The sequence below is a fragment of the Oncorhynchus keta genome, chromosome 1, assembly GCF_023373465.1.
Source record: "Oncorhynchus keta strain PuntledgeMale-10-30-2019 chromosome 1, Oket_V2, whole genome shotgun sequence".
NCBI lineage: Eukaryota > Metazoa > Chordata > Actinopteri > Salmoniformes > Salmonidae > Oncorhynchus > Oncorhynchus keta.
Window position 1 is genome coordinate 66,256,293 of NC_068421.1, and position 20,567 is coordinate 66,276,859.

Genomic DNA, 20,567 nt, shown 5'->3' on the forward strand with positions numbered 1-20,567 from the left:
ATAACACGGTGCCTGCCCGGTTTCTCTAGCCCCCCGGTAAGCACAGGGAGTTTGCGCAGGTCTCCTACCTGGCATAGCCATACTCCCTGTAAGCCTCCCCCCAATACATTTTTGGGGCTGACTCTCAGGCTTCCATCCGCTTCGTCGTGCTGCCTCTTCATACCAGCGCCTCTCCGCTTTCACGGCCTCCAGTTCTTCTTTGGGGCGTCGATATTCACCAGGCTGTGACCAGGGTCCCTTTCCGTCCAATATCTCCTCCCAAGTCCAGAAGTCCTTTGATCGCTGCTCCTCACGATTAACAGGGGGAGTTGGCTCCGGTCTGAACCCTGACTCTGCCACACTCTCCCTGAGCCCCCCCCCAATACATTTTTGGGGCTGACTTTCGGGTTTCCTTGCCAACCGTGTTCCCTCGGCTCCTCTCTCCGGCTGCCTCTGCTCTCCTAAGTGCCTCCACCTGTTCCCATGGGAGGCGATCTCTTCCAGCCAGTATCTCCTCCCAAGTGTAACAACCCTTGCCATCCAAAACGTCTTCCCATGTCCATTCCTCCTTTCGCTGCTTCTGCTCTCGCTGTTGCCTGTTACCACGCCGCTCGGTCCGGGTGTGGTGGGTGATTCTGTAACGGCGTTCGTCAGTTGAAGGAGAAGCGAACCAAAATGCAGCATGGTGGTTACTCATGTTCTTTAATAAAGAATAGACGATACATGAAATAACTATATATATACAAAACATCAAACGGAACGTGAACCTATACAGCCTGTCTGGTGAACAACTACACATAGACAGGAACAATCACCCACGAAAACACTCACAGAATATGGCTGCCTAAATATGGTTCCCAATCAGAGAAAACGAGAATCACCTGACTCTGATTGAGAACCGCCTCAGGCAGCCATAGACTACGTCGACGCCCCACAAAACCCCAAGACAAAAAACACACCACAATAACCCATGTCACACCCTGGCCTTACCAAATATATAAAGAAAACACAAAATACTAAGACCAAGGCGTGACACATGTAGGCTTGCCATAACAAAGGGGTTGTATACTTGACTCAAGACATTTCAGCTTTTCATTCCTTATTAATTTGTAAACATTTCAGAAAATATAATTCCACTTTGACAGTATTTAAATTCCGGCTGTAACACAGCAAAATGTTCGGAAGGTCTAGGAGTGTGAATACTTTCTGAAGGCACTGTACTATCCATGTCTTAACTCTCCCTCTCTTTGTTTATATCCGTCTCTTTATTGTCCAGGTGATCTCCACTACACCCCAGGGGTGTTGCAGCAGCGTATGTCTGCAGAACTCAATTACCTGGAATCTATTGAGGAGTCAGTGCGTCAGCTGGGTGACGTGGAGAGGCTGAGGGGCGTGTCTCTGGCTCAGCATGAAAGCGTCTCGCTCGCCCAAATACTCAAGGTGATAGATGCTAACCCACCAATCAGAACACCTGACGATTGCTAACAATATGTTTAGATGCTTAGTATAGTGCTGCTGCACTTTTGAAACATTACCTTCGGCACTTTTGGCCTGTTCGTTATGTTCTGGTAGTTTTCATTCGCCTTTTCCCATAGGTCCTGACCTTTGACCTCTAACCTTTCAGGCGCAGCAGCAGCGGCACGAGCGTGACCTTTATGAGCTGAAGGTGAAGGCAGAGCAGGAGGCACTGGAGACCCAACGTCAGCTGGAGGAGACACGGCAGAAAGCAGCCAGGGTACTGTACACACAGCACTGGCATTTAGAACGAGCAACTCTGCAGAATACAGAAAGGAATCACCTAGAGTTAGAACCATGCCCCAACTTGGTAGATTGTTGATACTCTCAAGGAGGGCTTCATATTTGCAAAACACCTTTAATATTTATAGAACGCAGTCTAACGTCACTGCATTTGTTGTGAGATGAGAGCTATTTTATTAGACGTGTGTAGTGTGATTCACTAACTGAACTGTGTGTGTGTGTCATTGCAGGCTCACGTGGAGCTGCAGGAGAACATGGCTCAGACCCAGCAGCAGTCTCTGGGAGGCATGCAGGAGGCCACCACTAAGATGATCAGCCAACAAGCTGAGTCTGTACGCTATACGGCCGAAGCTGCCCGCCAGATCAAAGAGGTGAGAACACTCCCTCTCCACTCTTTTCTCTACAGCCAGTCACTGGCGTTGGTTTTTGTTTGTTTCCTCAAAACTACATGTTGTATTGAAATTAGGAAAATATTACAAATATGCAAATAATTACCGTCTACTTTAGGTTGGGTTAAGTCTGCTTTTCAGTTGATACAAGTTGCTCTCTCCCAGATGACCGATCTGGCACGTTCTCAGATTGCTGGAGCCATAGGTGTCCCTGCTGCTGCTCCCATCACCACCCTGTTTGACCAGCAGAGGCAGCATCACCAGAGCTTCATGAAGCAGCTCCAGTCCCGCACTGACACAGAGAGCTCCAGGAGTGAGGTGTCTGCTGCCTGGACCAGGACTGAGGATCCCCTCTCCTCCCTGGACAGCCGCTCTGACTCCATCCCCTCCAGGAGACCCACCCTCAGGTATTGGGTCTTTCACACACTGGAGCCTCACAGACACCAGGGGTCTTTCCTTGTTAGCTCACTTGACTTGGTCAGGAAAAACTTGGTCCCATTTATAGGCATTACCTTGACTCAATACTCAATTGTTTTTCTATCTCCCCTGTCCCCTCTGCCTTGCTCTCCTCCCCAGTGGTGGAGAGAGTAGCAGCCACATGAGTCACTCCCTGGCCTCATCTGACAAGAGGGAGAGGAGGAAGGCTGAGACAGGTAACAGCTCAGTGGAGGAGGAGGCCCATACAGCAGCTGATGACTCCATCCCCAGTGACAGCGTGCAGTCCCTACTGGATGAGAAAGGTAAGGCCTGGGCTCATAGCACGCATTGTGGGATCTGGAGATGGACCATTATCAAGCAGGCAGTGTATAACCATAATTTATGATAAATATACAGTGGGGCAAAAAAGTATTTAGTCAGCCACCAATTGTGCAAGTTCTCCCACTTAAAAAGATGAGAAGCCTGTAATTTTCATCATAGGTACACTTCAACTATGACAGACAAAATTAGAAATAAAATCCAGAAAATCACATTGTAGGATTTTTAATGAATTTATTAGCAAATTATGGTGGAAAATAAGTATTTGGTCAATAACAAAAGTTTATCTCAATACTTTGTTATATACCCTTTGTTGGCAATGACAGAGGTCAAACGTTTTCTGTAAGTTTTCACAAGGTTTTCACACACTGTTGCTGGTATTTTGGCCCATTCCTCCATGCAGATCTCCTCTAGAGCAGTGATGTTTTGGGGCTGTTGCTGGGCAACACGGACTTTCAACTGCCTCCAAAGATTTTCTATGGGGTTGAGATCTGGAGACTGGCTAGGCCACTCCAGGACCTTGAAATGCTTCTTACGAAGCCACTCCTTCGTTGCCCGGGCGGTGTGTTTGGGATCATTGTCATGCTGAAAGACCCAGCCACGTTCATCTTCAATGCCCTTGCTGATGGAAGGAGGTTTTCACTCAAAATCTCACGATACATGGCCCCATTCATTCTTTCCTTTACACGGATCAGTCGTCCTGGTCCCTTTGCAGAAAAACAGCCTCAAAGCATGATGTTTCCACCCCCATGCTTCACAGTAGGTATGGTGTTCTTTTTTTGTTTCAAATATTTTTATTAAACACACACAAGAATGGTGTATAGGTATACATGACAGGTATACAATTCTTATCTAAACATAAAAGAGCATACAGGAACAACAAGACCCAGAGTTCTGGGTGCAGAACAAATAATACAAAACACGACATACAAAACAAGGACACGTAGAAAGAAAGAGGGAAGATGTCCCCCCCCCCCCATCCCCTATTCCCCCTCCCTCTCAACTGCTCGGGTGGCAGGGCCAGCACATGCTGCCCAAAGGTAGATTAAAATATTACAATTGAGAGTGCGTTAATAAGTACAAATTCACAGCACCGACTCGTCCAAGTAGGGGACGAAAGGCTGCCAGATTTTATCAAATGTTGATAATTTATTGTTCAGAATATATGTAATTCTTTCTAAGTGTACAGTGTTTGCCAATTCACTGAGCCATAATTTGGTAGAGGGCGCTTCCCTCCTTTTCCTCAACATTAAGATTAGTTTTTTTGCCGAGATGAGACCATACGAGATTAGTTGTTTTTGGGGGTTGGTTAATCCGTTTAGGGACTCAGATACTCCCAGGATTATCAGAAGCGGGTCTGGATCTATTGAAGTCTCCAAAACTTCAGAGAGGATCCTAAAAATTCCACACCAATAACCATGCAAGCTAGAGCATAGGGCAAAGCAGTGGAGTAGTGTACCCTGCGTAGCCTGACATTTATCACATGTAGGGGATGTGTCAGGAAATATCCTATGCAGTTTAGTTTTGGAATAGTGTAATCTGTTTAATACCTTGAATTGTATGAGACGATGTCTGGAATTAATGGAGCATGTGTGGATATACTCCAAGCTCTCTTCCCAGTCTGCCACCGAGATGTCAGTCCCTTGTTCTTCCTCCCATTTTGCCTTGATGGCATCAGTAGAAGGTGTGCTAACAGATTGAAAAGCATCATATAGACGCGATATCAGTTTATCTGAGGTGGGGCATATTTTTATGCATCCGTCAAACATGGAAGGTTTAGCATTCCCAAATGTCGGGAGGTGTTTTCTAACGTAGTCTCTAATTTGTAGGTATCTGAAAAAAATACTTCTGGGAAGATTATAAGTTTCCCTCAGCAACTCAAAGGAAGCAAATGTCCCTTCTATGTATAAATCCCCAATGGTACTTATCCCGGTATGGTGTTCTTTGGATGCAACTCAGCATTCTTTGTCCTCTAAACCTGACGAGTTGAGTTTTTACCAAAAAGTTATATTTTGGTTTCATCTGACCATATGACATTCTCCCATATGACATTCTCCCAATCTTCTTCTGGATCATCCAAATGCTCTTTAGCAAACTTCCTACGGGCCTGAATGGTTGGTGTTACTGATGGTAGGCTTTGTTACTTTGGTCCCAGCTCTCTGCAGGTCATTCACTAGGTCCCCCCATGTGGTTCTGGGATTTTTGCTCACTGTTCTTGTGATCATTTTGACCCCACGGGGTGTATTCTTGCGTGGAGCCCCAGGTCGAGGGAGATTATCAGTGGTCTTGTATGTCTTCCATATCCTAATAATTGCTCCCACAGTTGATTTCTTCAAACCAAGCTGCTTACCTATTGCAGATTCAGTCTTCCCAGCCTGGTGCAGGTCTACAATTTTGTTTCTGGTGACCTTTGACAGCTCTTTGGTCTTGGCCATAGTGGAGTTTGGAGTGTGACTGTTTGAGGTTGTGGACAGGTGTCTTTTATACTGATAACAAGTTCAAACAGGTGCCAGGTAACGAGTGGAGGACAGAGGAGCCTCTTAAAGAAGAAGTTACAGGTCTGTGAGAGCCAGACATCTTGCTTGTTTGTAGGTGACCAAATACTTATTTTCCACCATAATTTGCCAATAAATTCATAAAAAATCCTACAATGTGATTTTCTGGATTTCTTTTCTCATTTTGTCTGTCATAGTTGAAGTGTACCTATGATGAAAATTACAGGCCTCATCTTTTTAAGTGGTCAGAACTTGCACAATTGGTGGCTGACTAAATACTTTTTTGCCCACTACTCCCATCCATATGCATTTGGACAGTGAAGCTAAATATTTTATTTTGGTTGTATACTCCAGAGTTTTAGGTTTGATAGAGAATGTTTCATATTAGGCGATAGTATAGAATGTCAGCTTTATTTGAAGGTGTATTTATACACCTAGTTTTACCATTTTAGAAATGAATTCACTTTATGTATCCTGTTCCCCCCGTTTGAAGTAGTCGTAAGTATAGTTTATTAAAGTAGTCATAAGTTTTGTGTTTGGTCGACTAAATACATAAATTGCTTTCATTTCTAAACAGTAAAACAGTTAAATAAAAGGTGACGTTCTGTCCTGTAACCTCATATATAAAGCCAAATATAACATAGCTTCACTTTCCAAATATGTATGGAGGAGAGAGTAAACAACCTGGAGTCTCTTAGAAAGTGATCTATGTTTCCTCTCTCCAATCTGTCCCCATACAGACAGCACCTCAGTTGCTACAGAGTACTCTCTGAAGTTTGATGAGTCAATGACGGAAGATGAGATTGAGGAACGTTCGTTCCGCTCTCTGCTTCCCTCTGAGTCCCACCGGCGGGGAGCGGTGGAGAAGAGAGGTCCCCGTGAGGACTCAGACAACCAACCCAGTCAGGAGAAGACCTCAGAACAGGACAGCTCCAAGGTTAGTATGCCACCTCATCTCAATAGTTGTCATTCTGGCAAAATAGCAAGGCTACTCAAATAATGATTGGCCTCCACAGTACTGAAGTCCTAGCACTTATCCAAAAGCTTAAGTGTACTAGTTTACTTGGAGAGGTTTCTGCCTATCCTTGAATTAACTAGTACACAATGCTTAACTAGCATTTGACCTCATTAATGGTGAACGTATATCTTCTCTAGTATTTTGGCAGCAGCATCTGTCCTCACTCTTAATGTCAAGCCACAGTGGCAGCTCCCTGCCTCTCTGAAGGGCTCAGTGTTCAGTCCCTGAGATGAGGTATGAGGGAGTGTGCCTGGGCATATTGAGGCCAGGAAAGACCTGCCTGCCTTGTGGGCTCCACTGGCAAGGGCATCAGAGAGACTGGGAAAGCCTGCTCAACTAATTTCTACCCTGGGAACAATAAATGTGCTGTGTTCCCCAGTCCGCTTAACTGCTCCTAGGAGATTCCCTTCCTGGCTGTATCCCTCTCTCCCCAACCTGTACTCAGTCCTCTAAAACCCAACATGTGGAGGAGAGGTTGGCCATGGTGCAGCTAAGATAGGGTGGAGAACCATACACCGTTGTTCACACCTGGCTGCCACATGTGGAGATGATCTTGTACAAACCTGGGCCTTCATTGGGCCCGGGTGTTTTATTTGAATGGACTTAGAGAATAAGTGTTGTAAATACCTATGTAGCAACCACTCCCACGCCTCAGTCTGTTTGCCAGCCGAATAAACATTATAACCAGTGGCCAGAGTGATTTTCCATCTATCGCTGTTTGCTCTCTGTGTATGCCCGGTTTCCTGACTGATAAGGCTTTGTGTTATCCGTGTGAGTGACTCACTGTCCCCTCACTGCCCCCCCATAGCAGCAGCAGGATGGCAGCATGCCCTTCTCTAGCGGGCAGGACAGCTTCTCCAGGTTCACCATGGACATGGTGCGTCAGTACATGAAGGAGGAAGAGGTGCGCGCCCACCACCAGAGCTCTCTGCTGCGCCTGCGACAGAAGGCCCTTAAGGAGAAGACCAAGGCCGAGCTCGCCTGGCTGGAGCATCAGAAAAGGCACCGGTTTACTTTTATTAGGATCCATGTTGTCCAAATGAATAGTGTCTCATTCCCCGCTAAATTCAATGTTTTGTTTTCTGTCATGTCCTCCAATGATTCATATACAGTAACCACTAGAGAAATTCAACAGAACACATTGACCAAAACTAGACTCCATTTGGCACTTCTGTCCTCATTTTGCATTCATGATCTCACTTTCTCCTTTCTGACCACATAGGCGCTTCAGAGACAAGGGTGAAGATGACAAGATGCCGCCCATCAGAAAGAAGCAAAGAGGCCTACTGATGAAACTTCAACAGGAGCAGGTAACTAACTCACAACTAACTTACTAAGGGCTTGATTCAGTCTGTGACGCTGAAGTTCAGCACTATGGTGTGATTGACATTTAAAGGCAATTTTTCCTCATTCGCGGAGACTGCATTCGCGGTAAACTCAGCATTTGTCTGCTCATCGGAAAGTACCTTTCAATTTGAAGCACACTATAGCACTTAACTTCAGCGATACGGATTGAATCGAGCCTTAAATCTCTGCACATCTCACCTGCTGAGTGACCATGACCCTGTGTGTGTGGCGTCCAGGCGGAAATCAAGTGTCTGCAGGAGGCCAACAAGGCAGCCAGGAAGGAGAGGCAGCTTCTGCTCAAACAGCAGGAGGAGATAGAGAGGATGAGATACACCACCCTCAAGCTGAAGGAGCGCCTCAAGTGTGCCAGCACCGGTGACACCCCACCAGTCAGTACTACCACCACCTTTCATCTTATTCCTATCTGAGACGCATACACTTCTTATTCATGGAGATACTGAACTGAACGTCAGAAAGACATGCTTTTTTTGTTATTCATATGTCTAAAATAATGCTACATGGTCTCATAAAGAGTTAAAATGATCCGTCTGTGTCCTACAGGAGACTCCAGTGTCAGAGCCCATAGTTGAGGCAGCTTCCCCCAGTGCTGCGATAACAGACGGGGACGTGCGCAGTGCCTCTCCCCTCTCAGTGTCTGGCAGTGAGACCAGCAGCATCATGCAGAAGCTCAAGAAGATGCGCTCTCACATGGAGGAGAAGTAATTTTCTCTTCTATTAACCTATTAATAACCACACTGTCCAAATTTCTATTGACAACTCAAATGTCTAATTGACAGTCATGGGCTCTTTTTTTTTCCACTTTAGGGGTTATAACAGGATTCACACTAAGATGGCTGATATTATGCCACCATTCTGGTCACTGAATATTACTTTATACCAACTTTTAAACAGCTGAAATTACCATATTTGATAACCATATCTTTATGGGTGTGATTGTTGTTTTAACACTGATGATTGAACAAACCTATAATCCTGTTCTCACATTGGGCATGTCAATCATTCAAGCTGTTTGCTTTATTATTCACAAGGAATTAGCTAGCCACCTCAGAGCTTATCTTAGTGAAAACAATTGAATCCAAATGTCTATTGCCTTGTGAAAGTGGGGGAATGGCTTGACTAGACACCCTGATCCTTAACCTGTGGTGTGGATATGAATATAAGCATGCTTCCTGTCCTCTATAGATAGAGTGCGTTCTCTTTAACCCCTGTACTAATCATTGGAATATTAACAATATGAACCAGAGCAGATATGTATTGTAAAATATCTGTCTGGTGTCTCGTACAAGCAACCAGGGCAGGTTTACGTCTGTTAAAAATGTGGTTTTGTGACTCTGGGGCTCACATGCTGGTTATACAACCAGACTTGCACACTGACTGAACTCATTTGTGTACTTGAACATTCTGCAGTACAGGTCCTAACACACGTTCAGGTGTTGTGGCGTTTTAGGATTTTGAATTTTCTTTCAAGAACATCATCAGTACTAATTCTAGAGCTAATGATTCCTTGAATTTATAAAATGACCAAATAACACAAACTGAATGTACGTAATGTCACGGCTAAACATGGAGGTCGCTGTCAATTTGAGCCGAGACTTTATTTCCTATAGGGAACTAACAAGCTGCTTGTAGCCATGCCTCTGTTTGCTCGCTAGCTTTGGTCTTCTAACAATCTGCCCTTTCATTATGTAAACAGCCTCTCTTTGAATCATGCCCTAGTGTTGTTATTATTATTGTTGTGTTGATCATAGTGAAGGTTTGTGTGCTTTTAGCCTGGATTTTATTCTAATGAAGTCCAAATCAGTAGTTAAAAACATTAACAATATGATCACCCACCACGTTTGCAACTTTTTGCAAAAATTATCTAATCTCCCCAAATTCCTTAATCCAGTGCATTTAATTAAGCAGAAGCATTATGTCCAGTGGGGTGCAAAATGAGACAAAGGCCTCTCTCTCTTAACCCTTAAGGATGATCATTTATCAGTCACGCCTAGCTCCTGTCTCTGGCACCGCCACCACTGCACGCATTCACACATGGCTACACATTACTAGACACCAGAGATTCATTGTAGTCCGGCTCCAAAGACAAACACGCACTACATCCCTGCCATTGTCCTGGCTCACGTCTGATGAAAAGGACTGGGTTTTAATACCCCTTTAAAGCACTGCCAACAACACAAAGCCCTGGCGCAGTAATTAAGTACATTCATTCTCTTAGAATGAAACATGAAACATTCGGTGCAATAAAACACATGCTTACTCACTGCTGTCTTCTCTCTCTCCCCCTCTTGTCTCTGTGGTTGTTTTTCTATTACTTCCTAATCTCTCTATTTTGCTGTTTTTTCCCCTCATTTTCCAACTCATGTTTGGTTGTTTTTCTCTGTGTGTCATGTGTCCCCTTGCTTTGTTTTGTTGTAGACACTGCTCTCCTGTGCACTACTTCTTCTGTGTGTTTACGGCCCACCACTGGGCCTCTCTCAGTCTCTGTTTCCCCAATCTCCATCCCAACCTCCAGCTGTTTATCTACAACCAGTTGGTCAGGTACAGTGCTGCTCTCGCCTCTCACTGCTGCCTCTGTCCCATGGAGCATGCTTGTGTTCAGCCACTACCACTAGTGGAAGCATGGGTGGAATGGTGTGGGGGGTCTGCTAGGGTCTTGCCAGGTTATTTTAATTTTTCTCCCAATAATTGGGGAATTGAAAGCTTGAAAACACAAACCAAACGCAAACCAAAGTCACCAGGCATTGCATGTACGATCACAACCGTATGCATGAAGGGGCACAGAAGTAATACAATTCAAAAAGAAGTGAAAAACAAAAGGCATTTTTGTCAATAATAATATGACCTCTCTTTGACATGCTTCGGTCAAAGGTCATATTCATGTTAATATGGTTGGCCTGATTAAGTGAGACTCTCCCATTGAACAGCGAGAGCTCACTGTGGTGTTGCTTGGAGGCGCTCATTTAACTCTCATTCAGAGTGAATAAATCATAATCTGCTCACTCACTACTTAGTTGGAACAAAGTCCCTAAGATGAAATGCTGAGATATTAGGCTACAACCCATCTATGAGAAAGATGCAGTGCCTTTGGGAGTTGCTTTAACATATGATAAAGGGTTTCATCTGATTTAATGAGCCCAGTAAATCTTCACTGATTTTCCTGATTAGGTAACTGTTGCTTGTGATAGGCTAATGAGAATATATATCAAGTGGGCTCAATAGAATTGGGTACACAGTCTAGACCAAAGCCCTACAGTATCTTTCCCAACTTCAGTTTGAATTAGGCTGGTGCAAGAGGGAGTGAGACAAAGCCAAACAACACAGTACTGTCTGGTACTTGTACTAATTATAGTCAATACGCAAAATAGCTGTTTAACTTGCATTGCATAACACACCAGTCCTTTTTGATGTATGTTATAAATCCAAGCAATGGAGAAATAATTTGAACGTTGTCTTTTCTCTCAGCAGTGTACTTGGGAAATGCATTTAGACTCTTGTGTTGTGGAGAATTCATGTTGAAGTTACATCCATAGAGACATTTTGGATATTCTGGGGTGCGGTTCTGTATTGGACAGAGATGTTTGAGAGGTGTTAAATCAAATGCGTGATGTTGGCCTGGTGATCAGGTCGCCACCACACTTTGTTTCTGTTTTTCCCCATTTTGATGAAATACTTTTACTCTGTTGTTTGGGGAAGAGTTTGGGTGACTTGTGCACTATGGTGTCAAAATGAAACCATGTCTATCGAGGTAAACATGGTTTGTTGTGTGTGTGTGTGTGTGGGCGATCCCATAGGTTTTGAGTTTGCAGTGAAGATCGGCAGGGGGTGGTTGGGTTGACTGTTTGGACTGCTGGTGGCTCTGCTAGCATCTGCAATGTTGCCATCATTTCACTGCTCCTCATGTAGATTGTGCCCTTTGTGCTTTCTCTCCTCCACCCTTCTCTCCATTCCTCCACTCCTCCCCACCATCAGGTTCCTGACCAAGCGGGAGCAGGGTTTGATGCAGCGGCGGAGGCATGCGGAGGAGCTGCTGGAGTGGAAGCAGAGGCTGGATGCTGAGGAGGCAGAGGTGAGGCACATGGAGAAGCAGGCCATGGCTGCCTGGGACAGAGGGTGTCCTAGAGACCGAGACCAGAGGTCAGAACAGAGAGAGAGCCCCAGCCCCAGCCAGCACAGCCCTGAGGGCAGAACTGACAGAGGTGAGAAAGAGGTTGTGTATGACATTAAATAAATGGGCACCTGGTAGTATACAGTGGTGTCTGTTTACTGCCTGTTATCAGGTCATGTGTTTGCTTGCCTTATGTCATGTACTTTTATGAATGACAGAACGCCATACAGTCCATCTAGCTAGCTGCATCTCAATGTTTGAGGCTGCAGGTCTATCTACTCTTGACCCATGACCTTTGTGTATCTCCTCAGACTCTGTGAGTGGGGGTGACTACTCCCCAGTTGTGACTGGCTCCAGTGTGCACACAGAGCTGTCTGGGTCCCAGCAGCCAGACATCCCCTCCACTGATCAGCCTTGCTCTGTCTCTGAGCTGCCCTCTGCCCAGCACAGCCCCTCTATCTACACCCAGGACTTTGACTCCCCCTCTGCGAGCAGGAGGGTAAGGCCCTGTGCATGTTGGGATTTCATGTTTTGCAGTAATGTATTAATACAGTAGAAAGACATTGATTACATGTGTTTATTAGCCTTTCCATAAGATTAGGAAATAATGTTAAAAGAAATCAAAAGCAGCATGTGAAAGGAATATGGAGGGAATTGTATAATGAGTTAACAGAATCTGTTTCCCTCCTGAGCGCAAATTGAGACTTTGTTAGCTCTCTTCCCATCGCTGGGCAGCTCAGTGAATGCAGGCCTTTGTCCAGGCTCCAGGACCAGTTGCTGCTTTCAGTGAATTGTCACTTCTCGTGATCAATGAATATGTGCTACTTGATTGTTTTGTTACATGCAGTATTGTTAATCAACTGCCCTATTAGGTCAAGAAAAAAATCACTACTTTCACCCAAATTGTGAATAACATAATATGTAGTTATGAGTTAAATCATTTTAGGAATGTAAATTTTTTGTCATTTAGCAGACACTCTTAACCAGAGCCACCTACAGGAGCAATTAGTGTAAGTGCCTTGCTCAAGGGAACAAATACTGATATTTTACCTAGTTTACTCGATGAGTCAAACCAACGATCTATTGGTTAATGGCCCAACGCTCTTAACCGCTACCTGCAGCCATGTGCAAATGGGCTATAAGCAAGAAGACTAAATTAAGGCAGAATATGGCATATTTGAATCCATTAGGGACACTGTCTTTTGAGTGTGTTTGTTTTTGTGTATGTGTGAGATGCTTGGAATGGTTAGTTAGTTGGAGAATGCTGTTGTGGTGAATGTGAGACTGTCCTAAATTCCCCTTGGACCCTATCATTTTACTCTGTTATACAGTCTCTACCAAAAGCCAGCCTCGACACTAACACACACACAGAGGGCAGCAGCAGCAAGATGCAGCTCCACTCCTCCTCCAGGACCGCCAGCCACGACCCCAAGGCCACTGACACCCCTTCAGTAATACACACAGGTGAGTTGGCCCCAATGTCTGGAGCAGTAGTCCCTTCCAAACTGAGGCATTATTTTGTATTTTCTGTTAGATATGTTGAAAGGCAGAGTATAAAGATGACTGACTGTGCAGGCATAATGTGATGTTGTAAGAAAATGATTGTGCGTGCAGTTCCCTGACGCTCAACCTGCTTAGTTGTGTTATGGGTGTATGGAAGCTTCCTACCTGTGTCACCGAGCTACATTCATAGTCCTTAAACTATTGCTGATTCTGTGTAAATATCATGGTGGGAATTTCAATCTACAGGTTTTACCATTACCATAACATGTACTTGTGCATGCATTTTTGGAGTATCCTATGAATGTTGGTATCGACAAACACCAAATAATGACATTTACGCGCCCCCCCCCGCCTGCTCAGAATTTGAGTTCTGTAGCTCTAATTTGGATTACTTTATACTAATCAGTCTTGTATGGATTTAGCATTCTAACAATACTTATTGTGCCACACAGAGCCCATGTCAGATCAGAGAGATATCGAGAGCCGTATACGTGCCCTGAAAGAGGAGCTGCGCAAACGCAAGTCTGTGGTGTACCATCTGAAGAAAGAGCAGAAGAAGAGGCACAAAGAGCGTCTGAAAGCCCAGGAGGCCAGCCTACTGAAGCAGCTAGAGGTCAGTATGTGTCTCAGAGAATCCTAGCCTGTCCTGCTCCATTCAATGAGACGTAACAAAAAGAGTGACTGACTTTTTTTGTTGTTGTTTTCTTACGTCTAGTCCTACAATGACTTCATTGAGAAGACCAAGACTGAGTTGAATAAGGAACCAGACTCGACACCCTCTGCCAAGCCTCAAATCAAGGCCCCCATCTCAGCCACAGAGAAGCCCCAGATTAAATCACCACCTCATTACAGGTACACCATCGCACTTCACTCTATGTATGATCCGCAAATTGATCAATTAGTCTGCTTTCATGGGATCTTAATCAGAATATTCTAATATTCTCCCCAGGTCTGAAACCAGCAAAAACTGGAAGGTTGTCTCTGACTCTGAGAAAGCTGAGAAGACCCTTCCACATTCTCCAGTTGGACAAGGTGGGTTGTGGATAAGCACTGTCAATAAGTGTATTTTTCTCCTCAAAATACTTTCTAAGACTTAGACATTTGTGCCCATACTGTAATCATAACACACGTTGTTTAATGCGTTGTTGATTTGTTTTCAGATGACCTCAGTAAATATACCTCAGGGCATGAGGAGTCCTCAGACGAGGACCCCCCTACAGTCACCCCAACTCCAGTGTATGGGAGTCCAGAGCACACCAACGGTCTAAGGGGCCTGCTGTCCCCCGAGAATCTCCCCAGGCAGCCTTCTGAGGGGGCACTCCCTCTGAGGGAGCCAGCCAGACCACAGGCCACCGACTCGGGGGATGAGAGCATTGTCTCCAGCCTCCGGTCAGAGGTCATGGAGGAGCTGGACTCTGTGAAGTCTGAAGGCTCTGAGCATTCTCATTCCCGCTCTGAAGACCGACACTTTGACCATCTTCTCAAACTTGACCTAGAGCAGAGACCAGCTTCCCAGCAGCACCAGTCTCTGTCTGAACATGTTTCTATAAAGAAAGGAGAACAAGGGCTATCCCCGATAAGCAGTCTTGATGTTGATGAGAAATCACCATCCCCCATCAAAGAGCGATCATACAGCCCTGAGTCTGATGCTTTTTCATCAAATAGGGACTTTTCAGCCAAGGGTAAGGAGGCCTCTCCTTCAGCTGATGACTATCATGAGGACTTTGAATCCTCCGTGGAGTCATCACTCAGGGAGGACAACCAAGGCTCCAAACCTACCTCACCGTCCCGCCAAGAGACCAGGGAGGCTTCCCACAGTAGTTCACCCTTCTACAGTAGTGAGGAGGATATCGGTGAAGAGCTGAGTGAAAGATCTGGAGCTAGTTCTGGCAGTCCTTGCTCTGAAAGACTTTTGGACCTGAATAGCCAGACCAAGGATTCCCAGGAGAAGGTCATTAGTTCAAACCGCTCTCCAACTATCTCCCCTTCCCAGACACCGCCTTCACAATCAGTGGATGAAATGCCTAACTTCACCATTGGGGACAGGGTTTTAGTGAGCAACGTCCAGCCTGGTACGCTTAGATTCAAGGGCCACACCAGCTTTGCCAACGGCTTCTGGGCTGGAGTAGAACTGGACAAGTTTGAGGGAAGCAACAATGGCACCTACGATGAGGTGGTTTACTTTGAGTGTGAGGAGGGCCATGGCATCTTCGCTCCTCCAGACAAGATCTCCCATCTGCCAGATAAGTTTGAGATCTATGTGGAAACCACAGAGGATGAGGACTCTTTCCTTGATGACCAGTCTGAAGACGAGACAAAGAAACACCACATTAAGAACACACACGGGGGGAATCTGAGAAATAGAAAAGAGGAAACATCTCAGAAGAGTTACAATTCTGAAGACAAAGGACCTACTGATGTGAATGATGGTTCAGCTGAACACAAGATAAACCTGACCAACTCGCAACTCGAGTTCAAAGAGGGAGAGTATCCATTGTCCAATGGAAGAACCAAGACAATCATTCTGGACCTTGAAGATGTGCCTACCAGTCTCTTCAGCACTGACATAGACAGTAAGATAGCCTTGGGGGGGAAAACTCTTAATGAGACCACTACCCTCATTGAGAGGGAAGGCCTAGATACCCATCAGAAGTCTACTCCAGAGCAAACCGTGGAGAAAGATGCCCTCGGTGCTTTTGCAGATAAGCTCCTCAACAACTTCATGAAAGATGCTGTGACACAATTCACACAGATCAGAAAGGCCAAAGAAGAGAAGATATCAGCTTATAATCAAATGCAAGATGACTTTTTTAATGATGAGGGTGGGGTGACTGTCTCCCAACCACAGTCTGTAGCACAAAGAGATGGTCTGCCCTTCTTCCTAGATGCAGAGCAAGAAGAGCAAGTCTCCTCTCCAGAACTCTGTAACCGGCCTGTGAGTTCATCTGACCCTTTCTAAAGACATTTATAGAGTAAATGTTCTAAGTGTTAAAACAAAGAATTTACTCCTCCAATAATGTGATAACCTGAAATCACATAATGTGTAACACATTGAATTTCAAATTTATAAATTCCTAGTTTTTCAGTTAAAGTACTTAAGAGACTTGATCTAGTAAATGATTAAACAGAACTGATAAGATAACTGAGGAGGAATGTAGCAATAATTGCATTTAGCAGCACTATCGATAACATCCTGTCTTGATTTAAACTCAAAAGACCTCAATGCGATTTGTTTGAGTCCGACAACTGGGACCAAGAAGCTTATGTTGACAGATATACAGTTGAATTTGGTACTCTATTTTCATCACAGTCTAACATAAACTTTTAGTTTTTTATTGTTTTGTTTTTTACTGTAAGTGACTTGTCTTTCCTCCCTCCCTCTCTCTTTCTGTAGGAGAGTCCAGTGTTGGGGGCCAGTGGTCAGGAGGAGTTGGCCAAACGTCTGGCTGAGCTGGAGCTGAGCCGCGAGCTACTGGATGAACTGGGAGACGAGCAGGACTGGTTCGATGAGGACTATGGCCTCAGCTCTCATAGAGAGCAGCAAAGACAGAAACGGAGGCAGCAGCAGGAGGAAGAGGGGCTGTCTGCTGGCTCAGGATGCCAGGTGAAGACCCCACCCAGACCAGAGCTGCCCCTGCAGCCCAAGCTCCCTGAGCAGCCTGCTATGGTGGTTCCCCACTCTGCCCCTGAAGTGGAGAAACTGGTCCATGCTGCCACCCAGGAGATCTGGGACAGATTTAAACTGGGCCAGGGCACACAGACCCTCGCTGGTCTCCCCGTCCTCAAACCTTCAGAGGAGTTCCTGGGCTGCGATACCATAGGCCAGGATAAAGGTCAATGTGTTCGCAGCTACAGACAGGTAAGACCACATTGAAAAGGATTTGCCACAACAATTGATACTATATGAAATCTTCAAGACCCATGTAATTTATTGAAATGTATCCACTGACATAACCTTTGCTTATCTGCAGGCTGTTTATGACTTAACATGGGAGATCATCCAGGAGATCTTTGCAGAGGATCCTAACGCCCATCAGCCTCAGTGGGTGAAGCCTCGACGCATGAACTCCTCCTATTTCCATAGAGTAATGAGCCCTGGCGACATCACCAGGGTTCAGGTGTGTATTCCATGTTTATGCTGGCATCCAATGTGGGTAACACTTCAGTGTTGGTGGTTTGATTTGCTAAGATCACAATGTAATATTTAACCTTGTCTTCTAAGGTGTTCATCACCACCGAGGTGTTGAAGCTGTATGGCCTGAAGAAAGACCACAACCAGAAAACAGATTGGCAGAAGATGCTGAAATTCGGGAGGAAAAAACGGGATCGAGTAGATCATATTCTGGTAAGGGCATTGAACAGTAACTTCAGGAGTGACTCATTATGAATTTTCCAATTTCAAAAGTATTTTATTTTCTGGTAGTAAGTATTGTGTGTTTTCAGGTCCAGGAGCTTCACGAGGAAGAGTCTCAGTGGGTGAACTATGATGAAGATGAGCTCTATGTCAAGATGCAGTTGGCTGACGGGATCTTTGATGCATTGATAAAGGACACGGCAGAAGTTCTCTCTCAAATTCAGGAGAAGAGATCAAAAAGAGCCCTTTCCTGAGCTTTTAAACCTCTGTTTTAAACCCACCTTCCACCAGACATTTCCTCCCACAGCCAATGTGCCAATGATCTCCGGATGCCTTCATTTCAGTCAAACTGGTACCTCTCTGCTACACAGATTTGGATCAGCTAATTGTGGATCTACCACATGTCTTACACCAAACATCTTTGATCCAGCCTTTAACCAATATGTAAAGCCTCCCACGCTGGCCCACCTGTTCATGGCCAGTCAAAGATGGAGTAGACCTAGTTTTGCATTAAATTAATCAATGCTGCTAAATGTAATGTTCCATGACAAACTCATGGTTTTTGTAATGAGCACAGGGGTAATTTGACAAGACACTAAAGACAGGACGATAAGGATTAATAGAGTATGGAACAGTCATTGGGGTTATCAGATCTTTTTTTTTAATTATAGTATACAAATAAATATTTTGCCTCCCGTATTGTGATATTTATTGTGAACTATTTGATTAGAATTTTTTTTTTTTAGGTAATCTTGCTGTTAACATGTTTAGAAACAAAGTTTATTTGAGCATTTTGTAAAACAGACTGATGAAATAACAAAGCACAAAAATAAATGGGAATGTGAAAATGGCAATTCACTGTATAGGGATTTAAAGGGAATGTTGAAAAGACCTGCAAAGATATCTATTTGTATTTAATATTTAAATATCTTATTAGTAATTGGTGGATTTGATCCCTGTCCCTTTTCTTCCATCATTTTACCTGTTAACTAGCCTCTTGGCCACAAACAGACACCAAGAGGTTCTACATGGTTAGTTTAGAAACCTTTAATTCTGTCATGCTGGATTCAAGCCTTAAGATGAGCTTTTTACCTGTTTCAGTTAAAGTGCCTCTGTTCTGTATGATTATGAATTGCCTCACTCAAGAAGAGCAACACAATTTATAGGCCTTAAGTGATGTCTCTACTCTTTTAATGTTATTTACATATATACCATGTTTTTCATAAATACCTAAAGGATCACTTTTCCCCAACTGGGTAAACCTTCAGTCTCTGCCTTATTCTGTGTCTATCGAAGCATAGTTCTATCAGAGAACACCTTCTTGAAATTTGCCTTTTGGCATTTGAGTCACTAATTCAGAAACATTAGAAATGTAATACAGACAAGAAGTATTGCATTTCTCATGTTTCTGAATCAGTGATTCAAATGCCATTTATGGTAGGTAAATAAACTAGCTTCTGTGTCGTTATGCCTCTGTGGATGTCACTGATATGATGTACATTTGATATACTGTAAGGGAACCAAGTGTTCTCGCCATTCGTCCACGTACACAATGGCTTTTGCATCATGGTAACAAGTGAGTCATGGATTAATCTGTGTGGGTCGTAGCATTCAACATTTGATGTTCAAGGGCTTACTCTTCTTTAGCTACTTCAGTCCAAGAATACTGTGATGTAGCTACAGATCAATTTAACATGCATGACTATGCTTGTCAACTGTAATGTCTGTTAGCAAAGTGACTTTAATGGTGGTAATGAAAGTTTGCATACCAATTAGCATTTACCACCACTGTTCTTGTACCGGACGAAGGGGTAGATATTTAAACTGTCTATGACTAGGGCTCTGACTAGGGCTCTGACTGTACATTGTCCTTTGAAACCTGTTTCCCAATTTGTAAGTCGCTCTGGATAAGAGCGTCTGCTAAATGACTTAAATGTAAATGTAATGTTTCTCCATGATATGCCTAATTTCCAGTCCCTAGATGTGTTTAATGAGAGAACTATAATTTTATTTGTACCTAGGAAATGCATTTCCACAAGGCTGTGTATAGCAACACTTCCCCAGGTATTGACATTTAGGGATGCCCTATTTTGGGGTGGCAGGTAGCCAAGTGGTTAGAGCGTTGGGCCAGTAACCGAAAGGTTGGTAGATCGAATCCCCGAGCTGACAAGGTAAAAATCTGTTGTTCTGCCCCTGAACAAGGCAGTTAACCCACTGTTCCTAGGCTGTCATTGTAAATCAGAATTTGTTCTTAACTGACTTGCCTAGTTAAATAAAAAAAATCCCAACTGCAAAGAATTTCATAAGCCTACAATTGATATTTCTGGGTCCTCCCAGTTAAGTGAAAGACAGAACATTTGTGGGGCAAGTTGAGCCTGGTGAGATTTTTTTGGACAACCATTATACTAAGAATTCCAGTACTGATGTTTCTGATTCTTCCCATATGTGTAGGTGAAAGGCAGGCAATATGACACTTCTGAGTGTAAATACGACTAATAAAACTAACTAGCTCATTTACATTTTCTGGGAAGTGATAATCTTCGGGTAACTGAAAAATACTCCTGACTTGTCAGACTTTAATGTTAATTCCTGGTGGTCTAGAATGGTTAAAAAAAATCTGAATTGATTGTAGTTTGGGGATGAAATGTCCCATTTATATCTATGCAGTATTTGTTGTTTGGATACATTGTTTTACAAGCCAGCTTTGTAGTCTCATTGAATAACAATGTAGTTGAAGTTCTCTGGGCCTCCCATAGGACAGTCAAAATGCCTCAAATTGTTTTCAAACTGCTGTCTGTCTCAGATTGTGTTGGGCCTTACTGTGAAAGGCACAAGCTGAGGC

The 20,567-nt window shown here is 44.1% G+C and overlaps 1 protein-coding gene across 4 annotated transcripts in view; it reads left to right on the top strand.

Annotated features, from left to right (window-relative positions):
• Nucleotides 1–19,193, top strand: part of LOC118391221 (centrosome-associated protein 350) — a 40,057-nt gene extending 20,864 nt beyond the window's left edge. For 2 of the 4 annotated variants that reach the window (XM_052458089.1, XM_052458100.1), the window contains exons 17-38: nucleotides 1,256–1,419; nucleotides 1,604–1,714; nucleotides 1,968–2,108; nucleotides 2,292–2,533; nucleotides 2,703–2,866; nucleotides 6,118–6,314; nucleotides 7,204–7,397; nucleotides 7,618–7,705; nucleotides 7,979–8,131; nucleotides 8,304–8,461; nucleotides 10,179–10,301; nucleotides 11,733–11,959; nucleotides 12,180–12,367; nucleotides 13,200–13,332; nucleotides 13,824–13,984; nucleotides 14,087–14,223; nucleotides 14,321–14,403; nucleotides 14,532–16,306; nucleotides 16,766–17,230; nucleotides 17,343–17,489; nucleotides 17,594–17,716; nucleotides 17,815–19,193. In XM_052458089.1, coding sequence (XP_052314049.1) covers nucleotides 1,256–1,419; nucleotides 1,604–1,714; nucleotides 1,968–2,108; nucleotides 2,292–2,533; nucleotides 2,703–2,866; nucleotides 6,118–6,314; nucleotides 7,204–7,397; nucleotides 7,618–7,705; nucleotides 7,979–8,131; nucleotides 8,304–8,461; nucleotides 10,179–10,301; nucleotides 11,733–11,959; nucleotides 12,180–12,367; nucleotides 13,200–13,332; nucleotides 13,824–13,984; nucleotides 14,087–14,223; nucleotides 14,321–14,403; nucleotides 14,532–16,306; nucleotides 16,766–17,230; nucleotides 17,343–17,489; nucleotides 17,594–17,716; nucleotides 17,815–17,979 — 5,339 coding nt within the window. In that variant the 3' untranslated portion in view covers nucleotides 17,980–19,193. The remainder of the gene's footprint in view (nucleotides 1–1,255; nucleotides 1,420–1,603; nucleotides 1,715–1,967; nucleotides 2,109–2,291; nucleotides 2,534–2,702; nucleotides 2,867–6,117; nucleotides 6,315–7,203; nucleotides 7,398–7,617; nucleotides 7,706–7,978; nucleotides 8,132–8,303; nucleotides 8,462–10,178; nucleotides 10,302–11,732; nucleotides 11,960–12,179; nucleotides 12,368–13,199; nucleotides 13,333–13,823; nucleotides 13,985–14,086; nucleotides 14,224–14,320; nucleotides 14,404–14,531; nucleotides 16,307–16,765; nucleotides 17,231–17,342; nucleotides 17,490–17,593; nucleotides 17,717–17,814) is intronic. The other 2 variants (XM_052458111.1, XM_035782390.2) reach the window with 2 other exon arrangements.
• Nucleotides 19,194–20,567: the final 1,374 nt, after the last annotated feature.